Here is an 11,899-nt window from a genome sequence, read left to right on the forward strand (position 1 = left end):
ATTAACATGATTTATTAACAAGCCCTGTGCTGTGGGTATAGCTTCCACTGCGCAGAGTCTGTCCTGCGCTCATTCTGGAAACGTCACTGCTTTTGTTATCTGTGTGGCAGATTTATAAAATATGCACATTGAGACCAGAATCACATCAGTATCGAGGTGGAAAGCAGTAACATCACAGAGTCACGCTGCTCTCTGCCTCACTATAAGGGTTCATAGAGATATAGAGAGTGTAGCATCGCAGTCATGCTGCTCTCTGCAGCACTATAAGGGTTCATAGAGATATAGTGTAGCATCGCAGAGTCACGCTGCTCTCTGCAGCACTGTAAGGGTTCATAGAGATATAGAGAGTGTAACATCGCAGAGTCACGCTGCTCTCTGCCTCACTATAAGGGTTCATTACATAGAGATATAAAGAGCACTGAGGTTATATATAAAAAATAAAACAAATAAACCACACAGGTTTACCAAAAAAAATCATAATTTACTTTAAATATCAGGTTGTACACGTTACAGGACTGGTGTATGCCAGCACACACAATTCACATTGCATTATTATTTGTTTGAAAGAGTTCACAGTTGATTGCATACATTCAGCATTAACATCATTGCAGTTTGTAATCAGCCCTTGTTTCTTGACGTCTGGTATTTTGTGCTTTAATTTCCAGCAGTGCTCAAGATGAGGAGGTGGAGGGATGAGAAGACACACCGAGGGATGCTGGGCATGGCTTGAACTGTCCTCTCTCAAGAGCGGCATCACTGGGGCAAACTGGACTGTCAACACAGCCTGTGCAGGCGACATCATGCGTGACACAGCACGCGTGAGTATTCTTGGTTTTGGAAAAAGGTTTCATGGTTCAGCCGACTTTTCTAAAGTCTTGATTCACATACTTTTTCAAGAAATCCATCAGGAATCCATGCATTGGAAAAACATCAGAATTCACTGATAAAGGCTTATGCCCTCATTACATATGTAGAAATTCTTATGACCATTAAAAAAAATGTGCAGTTAGCTTTTCCTGCCACTAGGGGTCACAAACACAACTACAGTACACCTGTACATACTGCAAGGAGGGCTGGAAATGGACATGCCTGCTTTACCCTTTAATTTATACCTGAACCTGCAACATTAAAAAGGGAAGCAATATTCCATTTCCATAGCCTGTAGCCAGCAGAATACAGAACAGTTTATTTTCTTCCTTTCTCAATCAGTCAAACTGCGACATCTAGTGGAATGAGGTGGAACTACAACACATTACTGCAGCTTAATTTTAACTCTTAGTTTAAAATGTACACCATTATTATTATTATTATTATTATACAAATAAGCTAAATCTACTTTTAACATGAAAAAATGTTTAAATCATTTTTTAAGCATAGATTACCAAGCCCTAATTCAGGGCACAGACTTGACAAGAAAGTGCATGTGCATTATTTCAGATTCCTGGCTGCACAGAGACCATTGTCAGCCTGAAGCAGCGCTGTGCAATGTGAAATGACTCAAGCATGACTTCCTCGTGGTATACTTTAAGAGCGGCTGGTTTCACAGGCCCTGAATAGCACCAGTCTTAGACTAGTTTACCTACAGTGGGGAGCCCAAGACTAGGTCAGTGAAACCAGACCCAAGAGGATCAGAAAATGTGAACACCAGAGGGGTCGCCCCAAAGCCTTTATTACAACAAGCAGAGTCGGGGGCTGCAGTGGGTAACGTCACCCCAGAACACGTGCTTGGCACGCTGGGATGTGATCCACAAGCGTCCGCAAAAGTTAACATTGAAACATTTTGTTTTATTTCTCTCCGTAGTTTCAGTGGAGGCCAACCAGAACGATCCATTAAGCCACTTTTTAAAAAAGTCAAGAGTCAGCCATCTTGGTGGGGGTTTAAAAGTCATGAACCAGCCATCTTGTCAGGGGTTTAAAAGTCATGAACCAGCCATCTTGTCAGGGGTTTAAAAGTCATGAACCAGCCATCTTGTCAGGGGTTTAAAAGTCATGAACCAGCCATCTTGGTGGGGGTTTAAAAGCTTGGCTGGTGTTCAGTAGTGAAGTTCCTTCCATTAAAAGAGAAGGGTTTTCTGGGCTGCTCCCATTGCCCTGGTGAGCACACACTCTGTTGTTGTAGAAACCTTTCCAAAGAGCTTGTTGATGAAGTGTTGTCCGTGGCTGGGTAGCGCTGTGTGGGTTTGTTCAGTCCGGACTTTCAATAGGGTAGTCAATGAGGTTCTGGTGGGATTAAAACAAAAAACAAATGTTATATTGTGTGTTTTATTAAATATTTAGCAAGGCTGCTTTTTTAGATCCTAAGAACAGAAGAATTATCGAACAAGAGGAGGCCATTCGGCCCATCTACACTGGTCCGGTTCCCAGTAGCGGCTTGATCTCACAACTTTGTCAAGTTGGGTCTTAAAGGACCTCAGTGATTCTGCCTCAAGCCGATCTGCCCTTGGCTTCCATTATACTTGACAGCTACAGTAGAGCGGTCCAGTTTATTTCAGGTTTCTAGCGTGGATAGTGAGATGTACCTGAATTACTTTCATACTCTTAAACATTACCTGTGTGTTCAGGAGTAAGAAAAGTGCACAGAGTGAAATGAAACATTACAAAGCACACACAAAACCAGAGTGACTTAAACACTGGCTAAACTGCAGCAAACGCACTTGCGCTGACTTGGTGAAGCCCTTCGCCCGCCAGGCCCATGTCACACACACAGTCCAGGCTCAACAGCAGTGGATGAATGATGAAGCCCTCTTACCAGTGGCTGGCCGTTGCTGAACTGGGTGAAGCGGTCCTGCAGGTACTTGTTCCCGAAGCCCATGATGCGGTTCACTGTGTGGTTACAGATGCCCGCCACCTTGGCAGTGATGTCCAGCGTGAAGGCAAACTTGACCAGCTCGGGGGGGCTCACCTGCGGCTGCTGACCCCTGACCTCTGAGGTCTCCACGTAGCGGTCAGCCAGCTGCTGGAAGGAGCTGTAGGTCATGCCCTGGAAGAAGGAGTTCAGATCCGTGCTCTCCTTCAGCTGCGGAGCGGCAAACAAGGGGTTAACAGAAGAGCAATCAATAAGCAGGGCTGCAGTGCTCTCGCACCCAAACAATCAATTATCTGTAATGAACGGGAGCCGCTGATATTTCTTATACAGTCATCTGAAATGTATTTATCAGCTGTCTGTCTTTCACTTCTTTATTTTCCACATAGCACCCTGTCTCTCGAACCCGCCCCCCGGTGCTCTGGGCACTTCCGATTGGCTCACTTTCCAAAAACAGTGTTAACAGAACCTGTATTTGTTTAGCAAGGCAAGATTGTAAAGGTAAATTTAGCTCAGTTATCACAACAAGTGACGTGATAAAAGCTCTGTTGAAATACTGTGCCTACCTTTTCATCTATAATGTCTCCTTCCCTCTGCAGCAAAGAGACAATCTGATCAATCTGAAGCTGATCTGAAAAGAAAGGGAAATATTCTTTCAGGATCACTCTTCACAGCAAATCACAAAGCCTGCCCCTCCTTCGTGAAGAGTGAAGACCTCCTAGCACGTGTCAGGTTTTTATAACTCAATACTGCTTGTGTTTACAGCTCCCATAGTTACCATTCAAATATAATAATACAGTGTATTCAACAAGCCCAGACAAGTCGGGTCTGCTGTTTTGAAAACATTCACAATGCAGTGCTGAGGTCCAAGCAAATCACGGGACCGAGCACTTCCAGGTAATCCTAGGATAGCGATGTGGTTGATAAACACCACCCCCCCCAGGATCATTAAAAAGCAACACGTGCAGCTTCTGATCAAGTCCCCAACACTTGTGGTGCCTTCCTTTGCTGCGAGGCGTGTGTTTGCCACCTGTCTTTATAGCCATGCACTTGAGAACACTTCCACTCACCACCAGCAGATATCGTCCCATCAGTGTCCAGGTCAGGAGATTGTGACACCTCTTCCAGGACCGGCTCCTGTGCCTTCACGATGCGCTCCATCTCCACAGACACCTGCTCGTAGTACGAGTACTGAGGCTGCGTCTCGGGAGCTGGGGGGAAGGGGGAATCAGGGATCAGAGCCCATCTTTAATGCTCAACCAACCTACAGGCTCCTCCTGTAAAAACTAATTTATGTTTGTGCTTTTTCAATTGTGCTGGTCGTGCAACGCATGTTGTGACAATGTATTACTGAGACAGCGGTAGGTTCTTGGGATGCTTGCAAAACTTTTACGCCAGAGTGTAGCCCTAATCCTGGTCTACCTACAGTGATGTTACCTTTTGCAAATCCTTACGAGATGAATGCTTGGATCAATCTACAGAGCGTTCTAGTGCCAGACCGACATTCTGTTCAAACACTCACCTTCTTGCTTATGCACATTGCCACGAAGAGCCAGGAAAGTGGGTTTCTTTGGGGCGTCCGTGCCTCTGCTCTTGAAGGAGAAGGACTTCCGCAGGGTGCTCTTCCGTTTGAGTGGCTTGGCCGGCCGGGGGGTGGTGGGGCTGTAGTGGTCCTCCGAGAACTGCCGGGTCACAGGCAGACAGCCGGCAGGGGCTCCCTGGCTCTCTGTGGATCCCGAGGCTGGCTTCTCCTCCGAGGTTGGCTCCTGGTCCTCTTTCTCCTCGCTGCTCTTCTTCCAGAAGAAGCTGAACAGGCTCTTCAGGACAGCCTTCTTCCCCTTCTTGGAAGCTTTCTTGGGCTTCTCCGTCGAGCTCCCCAGGGGAGTGACAGAGCGGGCTGGGCTCTCAGAAAGCTTTGGTTCAACCGGGACCTTTACCTCCTTGCCAACCTCACTGCTAGGCCCCAAACTGTCCAGTTCGCTGATTGACCTTCGCACTTCGCCCTTCACGTTCTTTGCACCCCTGCGGTCTCCTCCTCTCCCCCTGGGCTTCCTGTCTCGTCCTGGTCCATCGTTCAGACTCAGACTGCGCCTCACGTACAGCTCCAGCACCCTCTCTGCGTCCTTGCGCCCCAGAGACAGCAATCGGGGGTCCAAGGTAGGGGCTCCCTGCAGGGTCTCCACTGCCGGCTCCATGCTGGGGATCCTGCAAGACACACACAGGGTCAGGGCAAACACAGTACCGGGGTGTCTTTGCTTTATAGAAGCCGCCTCCACCTTTGAAACTAGTTTGCATCTGTCACTACTTTTTGCAAGTTTTTTAAATGCCTAACAGAAATGACTTGACTGACTTATGAATGCCTCTGTTGCTCAGAAAGCAAAAATAAATATTTAGTACCAATACACAATGCAGGAACTCAAACTCTTAATACAGGTTATATTTAATACTGCTTCAGTGACTCCTCACACCGCACAGCATCTCATTTTCCTTTATGGACAGTATAAACGACAACTGCATGCATCGCGCTTTTATGAACTTATGAAACTGAAACCACCCATTGACAGCTGCCATCTTGTCTCAGCCCCCACTGTAAGCGGTGAGATCGCTCAAGCCTTATCTTCGGAAAATCAATACAGGCAGCCTGTTGATTCCTGATAGAATCCGTGCTAGAACAAAGCAACAGCCATTGAGCTGGGTAAATATTCCAGAACACAGACAGCGCTGCTGACTGTGCGGCATTCTGACTCGGGCCACACCACAGCAAACAGTTATCGATAACGGGGAGGTGGTGACCTCATCCTTAGACACACATTCTAGACACTAGAAGCCTTTGTGGTTGAGTTTACAACTCCTATAACAATCAAACCCGAGACTAACCAATAACAACCCCGCCAAAACGAGACCCGCAGCCACAGAAGCGACCCGGCCGTATCCCGGGGACAGCTTTCCGAAACCAAACGCAAAAGTTGGAATTGCACAGGCGCGCGTTCGTGCCTGCTCTTTCAATCCTCGGCGTTGGAGACGCTTTGTCCCGAAGCTCCCCGCAGCGCGCAGCCTGCCCGCAGTGGCGCTGAACCGATCGGATTCACTGCCGCATCCCCCACCGAATAACAAAGCTGAAACTACAGACACGCAGCACTATGAGCGTCGCTCTCGGTTTCTGAAGCTCACCATACTTCCGCTAATTATTAAACACACACCACACAGGGAAGCAGCCGTCCGATTTACGCAATGCATCCAACTTTTTTTTTTTTTTTTTTACTTTTTTAAAAGAAAAAAAAAAAAAAAAAAAAAAAAAAAAGCTTTATTAATAATGAAGTAGAATTCACAAACAATATTTTACGCACAACGAACATAAATTGCATTTAAACCCCCTGCGCTGAACACTGCTAGTATAAACAGAATGGGCACAATGGGTAGTGATGCTACAGCGGATTCGGTTTTTACAGATATACACGAAGAAACAGAAACGCGTAATTGTGCGTCTTCGTTACCGTTTTTAAATACAGCCCATCGGCCACTGCGTGCTGTACAGTACGGTTAATAATGAAATGCGTTCTAGTGTTGTGCGCCAAACCTCACCCTGTAATATAAGATTAGGTTACAGTGCGGTAGGTATAACCCTAACTATCTGCTTTGACTCAGTTTAAGAATTACCTTGTCTTTTTCTTTGCAATCCCTCTGCTTGCGTTAATGTGTTTCTCCAACCCGAATGTCCAGCACTCAGGTAAGGCGGGTATTCCTGGTTTTCTCAAGGGTTAGTCAATCAATACCCCCCAGAGAAGATTTTATAACCAGCCAATGTCAAGACGGTGTAATCGAGCGCGTCGCCCAATCAGCGCAGGAATGGGCGGTCGGGTGAGATCATAGCGTGCGTACAGGTAAGCGCAGGTAAACATCGAAACACTGCGGGGATTTCACTGGGTTGTTTACCAGTTGAGCTGTTCATTTTTTTTTCTTGTTAAGGAAAGGATTTTTTTTTTTTTTTGAGGGAGGTTACCTAAATTGTTTTGTCTTTTTAGCGCACTTGAGTACATCACAAACGCGCATGTTTTGCACAGCCCCCGTATCATGTTCATGAGTCCCACAAAACAGTGGCGTGTCCCGGGTCATTCATTATCAATATAACAAACATTTGTAACCACGGGTTTACTTCCTTTCTAGAAAGAAGAGCCTGTGTCTGTATAAACAAGGCAAACTGGACTGTCAACGAAGCCTGCTTTTCAGCATTACATCCTTCCTAACTATATTAAATACTAATATCAAAACGTACACTGCACAACCGCAGCATTGCGGTGTAGATATAACTCGTTTACTTATGATACTGTACAGACCCCCCCCCCCCCATTTAAACACTGAGTATTCCAGTGGAGGCTCAAAATGTGTCTGTTTGAGATTCTAAAGTCCTGACATGTTGTGTTTTAAGAAGGCAGGCTGTTTCACCCAGTGGTGGAGGACCTGGCCCTGGATCACCCCTGGACCGGGTGACCCCTGACCCCAGCCCCACTGTTTCTTCACACCGCCCTGCCAATGTTTAAAGGTGTAAACGCTCCAGGCAGCTGGAGGCCGTTTCTCGGCATGCCTCTGCTGTTGAAATGCTTGCTCGGCTCCGTGTGACACACAGGCGTTCCTTGGAATCAGTGGAAGTTTATTTTCCATTCCCCCGGCGTTTGTGTGCCAGGTAGTCACTAATTATTTGAAACAGGTTCACTGACACTGGTAATTCCGTAGAGAATGTTAGCACTGAAATAGATTTTGTTATTTCTGATGTATGTAGTCACTCTGAGTGCATTTATACCCCCTGTATTAAGATGCTCCTAGTTCCGGTTGCCTCCTATAGATGTATGTAAGCTAGATGTGGATCTCCGGATTGCACTGACAATGCACAGCCTACATAACGACTAAGACAGGCAATTAGCAGAGAAGAGCAGCTTCTCAACCGTGACTCATTGCACCAAGAAGGAAATATACATGAGTAATAGCAATACCCACTAGGAATCACTGCAAAAATCATTAAAAGGTAAAGAGACAGTTCAGCAGTATATCTGTGTGGGTCTATGACAGTGCTGTTCATCAGTGCAGCTGCACTTTGTTTAGAACCTCATTACCGGTTCAAAGACACATCCCCGCAATGCCTCGGCTGGTTTCCCTTTCTCCAGTTTCGCGTGATCAAATGTATTTTATGACTTTCTCGTGCTAAACTCTGAAGTAATATCTTAATTGGGAGTATAGAGTGATCCTGGTGATAGTAACAGGGGTCAGTTTCACTGTGATGTGGGCGGATTGTCATTTAAGAGGTAAAAAGACTAGAATCACACAGACAACAGGCAGTGTGTCTGTAACCCTGAGAGAGCTGAGACTAGAATCACACAGACAACAGGCAGTGTGTCTGTAACCCTGAGAGAGCTGAGACTAGAATCACACAGACAACAGGCAGTGTGTCTGTAACCCTGAGAGAGCTGAGACTAGAATCACACAGACAACAGGCAGTGTGTCTGTAACCCTGAGAGAGCTGAGACTAGAATCACACAGACAACAGGCAGTGTGTCTGTAACCCTGAGAGAGCTGAGACTAGAATCACACAGACAACAGGCAGTGTGTCTGTAACCCTGAGAGAGCTGAGACTAGAATCACACAGACAACAGGCAGTGTGTCTGTAACCCTGAGAGAGCTGAGACTAGAATCACGCAGACAACAGGCAGTGTGTCTGTAACCCTGAGAGAGCTGAGACTAGAATCACACAGACAGCAGGCAGTGTGTCTATAACCCTGAGAGAGCTGAGACTAGAATCACACAGACAACAGGCAGTGTGTCTATAACCCTGAGAGAGCTGAGACTAGAATCACACAGACAACAGGCAGTGTGTCTATAACCCTGAGAGAGCTGAGACTAGAATCACACAGACAACAGGCAGTGTGTCTGTAACCCTGAGAGAGCTGAGACTAGAATCACACAGACAACAGGCAGTGTGTCTATAACCCTGAGAGCGCTGAGACTAGAATCACACAGACAACAGGCAGTGTGTCTATAACCCTGAGAGAGCTGAGACTAGAATCACACAGACAACAGGCAGTGTGTCTGTAACCCTGAGAGAGCTGAGACTAGAATCACAGACAACAGGCAGTGTGTCTGTAACCCTGAGAGAGCTGAGACTAGAATCACACAGACAACAGGCAGTGTGTCTATAACCCTGAGAGAGCTGAGACTAGAATCACACAGACAACAGGCAGTGTGTCTATAACCCTGAGAGAGCTGAGACTAGAATCACACAGACAACAGGCAGTGTGTCTATAACCCTGAGAGAGCTGAGACTAGAATCACACAGACAACAGGCAGTGTGTCTATAACCCTGAGAGAGCTGAGACTAGAATCACACAGACAACAGGCAGTGTGTCTATAACCCTGAGAGCGCTGAGACTAGAATCACACAGACAACAGGCAGTGTGTCTATAACCCTGAGAGCGCTGAGACTAGAATCACACAGACAACAGGCAGTGTGTCTATAACCCTGAGAGCGCTGAGACTAGAATCACACAGACAACAGGCAGTGTGTCTATAACCCTGAGAGAGCTGAGACTAGAATCACACAGATAACAGGTGGTGTGTCTATAACTAGGGGCAAGCTAGTCAGAAACTGTGATAGATAGAGAGATTAACGCATTGCCCTAAACTTCAATTAAACCAAATAACTGGGAGCAGGTGTTGTTCCGATAATGGAATTGTGGGATACTCCGAGTGTCGCTGCGGGATTGTTTCAATGACTTTCCCAGTCAAGAAACCTCCAGAGGCACTATCATTCAACCCCTTTTAATATATAACGTGGTTCACTGAACTGCTCTGTAAATAGCAGACATTGAGGGCTGCTGTTTCTGTGACAGCGGGACAGAAAAGCCCCAGCGTGTGCAGCAGGACAAGGGGCTGCTCAGACTCACTGTCTTGCATGTGGGGTGCTGTTATGAAATCACTTCCGAAAGCAGTTGAAAGTGATATCTGTTTACCTGCCAACTCTCACCGAGGATCAGATCCTGCTGGGTTTGGGGATCGTTTTTCAGCTGCGGGGGAGATAGCTAGTCAAAGCTCCCTTCATTGTGCCAGCAGGTTACAGAGCAGAAGCATCGCTGTTGAGAAAAAACGGAGGAACAGGACTGACTTACTGCTGCTTCTAATTGTGAAACACTCCTGGGGCTGTTACATACACAGGGTGCAGCTGGTGAACAATGCCCGCTGGTGGCACTGGTGTTACAACACACCCCGGCCATGTGAAACACACGAGCGGCTGGGTACCGCATGTAACCTTTCACAAGCACTTCACCAGGGGTGGATCGGAGCCACGGTAACCGTGTATAAGATCTAGGGCCGTTGTCGGGTAATTGTAAAAGAAACGATGATTCTCGAGGGTTTGAAAGGAGAAGATATTTCAGTTAAATACATGCAGAACATGACAGGCAGACCGGCAGACAGGCAGACCGGCAGGAACACAGTGTGGGAGGACTCTCCCTACAACTAAAATTACCTTTCGGAGTAGAAACATTTGGCAATACACCCCGTGTATGAGGCATCAACTTTCTACTGTGGCATGTCTGTGCCTCACAACCTCCCAAACCTCAAACCTGCCACACATTTTTCACATGAAACACATTGCCCAATTTGGGCTTTACTGGACTCCACCCTCAGACCTTAGTTCCTGCTTCCTCCTTCATTTTCTGCAGGAGACACACTGCCACACAAGAGCAGCTGTTATCTGCTTCCCTGGTTTGCTGCTGATTGAGCAAGATACAGGCCTACTGTACAGCTCGGACTCTGTACCTAACAGCAGAGTCATTGCTGGTAAAAGCTGTTTAGAAGGGAAAAGCAGTAAACAGATTTAAACAAAACCGTGGAAAGCTGGCTGGCAAATGTTTCTGCTGATGTCTCAGGGAATTCATTCAGTTTAATCATGTGCCTTGATAGAATGCGTGTTAACATGCTTCTACTGTTCTATATTGCACTATGCTTTACCATGCTTCCACTGTGCTATATTACACTATGTGTTTACCATGCTTCCACTGTGCTATATTACACTATGCTTTACCATGCTTCCACTGTGCTATATTACACTATGTGTTTACCATGCTTCCACTGTGCTATATTACACTATGTGTTTACCATGCTTCCACTGTGCTATATTACACTATGTGTTTACCATGCTTCCACTGTGCTATATTACACTATGTGTTTACCATGCTTCCACTGTGCTATTTTACACTATGTGTTTACAATAGTAAAGCTTTCTAAGGGTGTTGTTGGTGAAGTAACAGGAACTGCAAAATGAAAGCAATAGTGATTAATATCTGCTTTGTAAAGCTTGACTGCATTTCACATTAGGATCCATCATGATTATCAAAACCTGTTGAACAGCAATTTCCCAATCATGCGCGTCTCTAAACTCTGTGTCACTGGTAAGAGCTGGCTTGTGATCCATTTGAAATGAATTGCAGGGCAGGGAGACAGTCTGCGGTTTCAATCAGCTGCCTGTGTTGTGTGTGTGCTTGTTTTACTTGATTGTATAAGAAGAGTAAATAAAGAGTCTGGATGCAGCTATCAGCCAAACGAGAGGGCTGGGGATCGAGAGGGCTGGGGATCGAGAGGGCTGGGGATCGAGGGGGCTGGGGATCGAGGGGGCTGGGGATCGAGAGGGCTGGGAATCGAGAGGGCTGGTGAACGATTCTGGTGGTCTTGTGGTGGTCTATTCTGGGAAAAGGAAGAGCTCCGTACAAAACAATACTAACGCCGGGATGTGATAAACACAGTTGTTTTAAGGAGTCTTATCAGAAGTAAAGCCCTGTTTTTTGAAAAGGACGTGTGAGTTAATTAAAGTTAACAGCCAGGACTCTCTGGACTGTGTGTGAGGCCCCAGCACTCTGCAGCTCTGACTAGCTGTGACAGCCAGGACTCTGGACTATGTGAGGCCCCAGCACTCTGCAGCTCTGACTAGCTGTGACAGCCAGGACTCTGGACTATGTGAGGCCCCAGCGCTCTGCAGCTCTGACTAGCTGTGACAGCCAGGACTCTGGACTATGTGAGGCCCCAGCGCTCTGCAGCTCTGATTAGCTGTGA

General features: G+C 46.6%; 1 protein-coding gene across 2 annotated transcripts; it reads right to left on the reverse strand.

Annotated features, from left to right (window-relative positions):
* Positions 1-460: 460 nt before the first annotated feature.
* On the reverse strand, positions 461-6,602 carry LOC121299731 (apoptosis facilitator Bcl-2-like protein 14). Of its 2 annotated transcripts, none has more exons than XM_041227715.1 (6): positions 6,461-6,602; positions 4,326-5,008; positions 3,874-4,014; positions 3,370-3,434; positions 2,750-3,016; positions 461-2,220 (listed from the first exon to the last, which is right to left on the reverse strand). In XM_041227715.1, the coding sequence occupies exons 2-6, from the start codon at positions 4,996-4,998 to the stop codon at positions 2,185-2,187; spliced, it is 1,182 nt and encodes a 393-aa protein (XP_041083649.1). In that variant the 5' UTR covers positions 4,999-5,008; positions 6,461-6,602; the 3' UTR covers positions 461-2,184. The 2 variants fall into 2 exon arrangements, with proteins under 2 accessions (XP_041083649.1, XP_041083650.1); XM_041227716.1 differs by lacking the exon at positions 6,461-6,602 and adding an exon at positions 5,681-6,018.
* Positions 6,603-11,899: the final 5,297 nt, after the last annotated feature.

Source organism: Polyodon spathula, chromosome 25 (genome assembly GCF_017654505.1).
Source record: "Polyodon spathula isolate WHYD16114869_AA chromosome 25, ASM1765450v1, whole genome shotgun sequence".
Classification (NCBI taxonomy): domain Eukaryota; kingdom Metazoa; phylum Chordata; class Actinopteri; order Acipenseriformes; family Polyodontidae; genus Polyodon; species Polyodon spathula.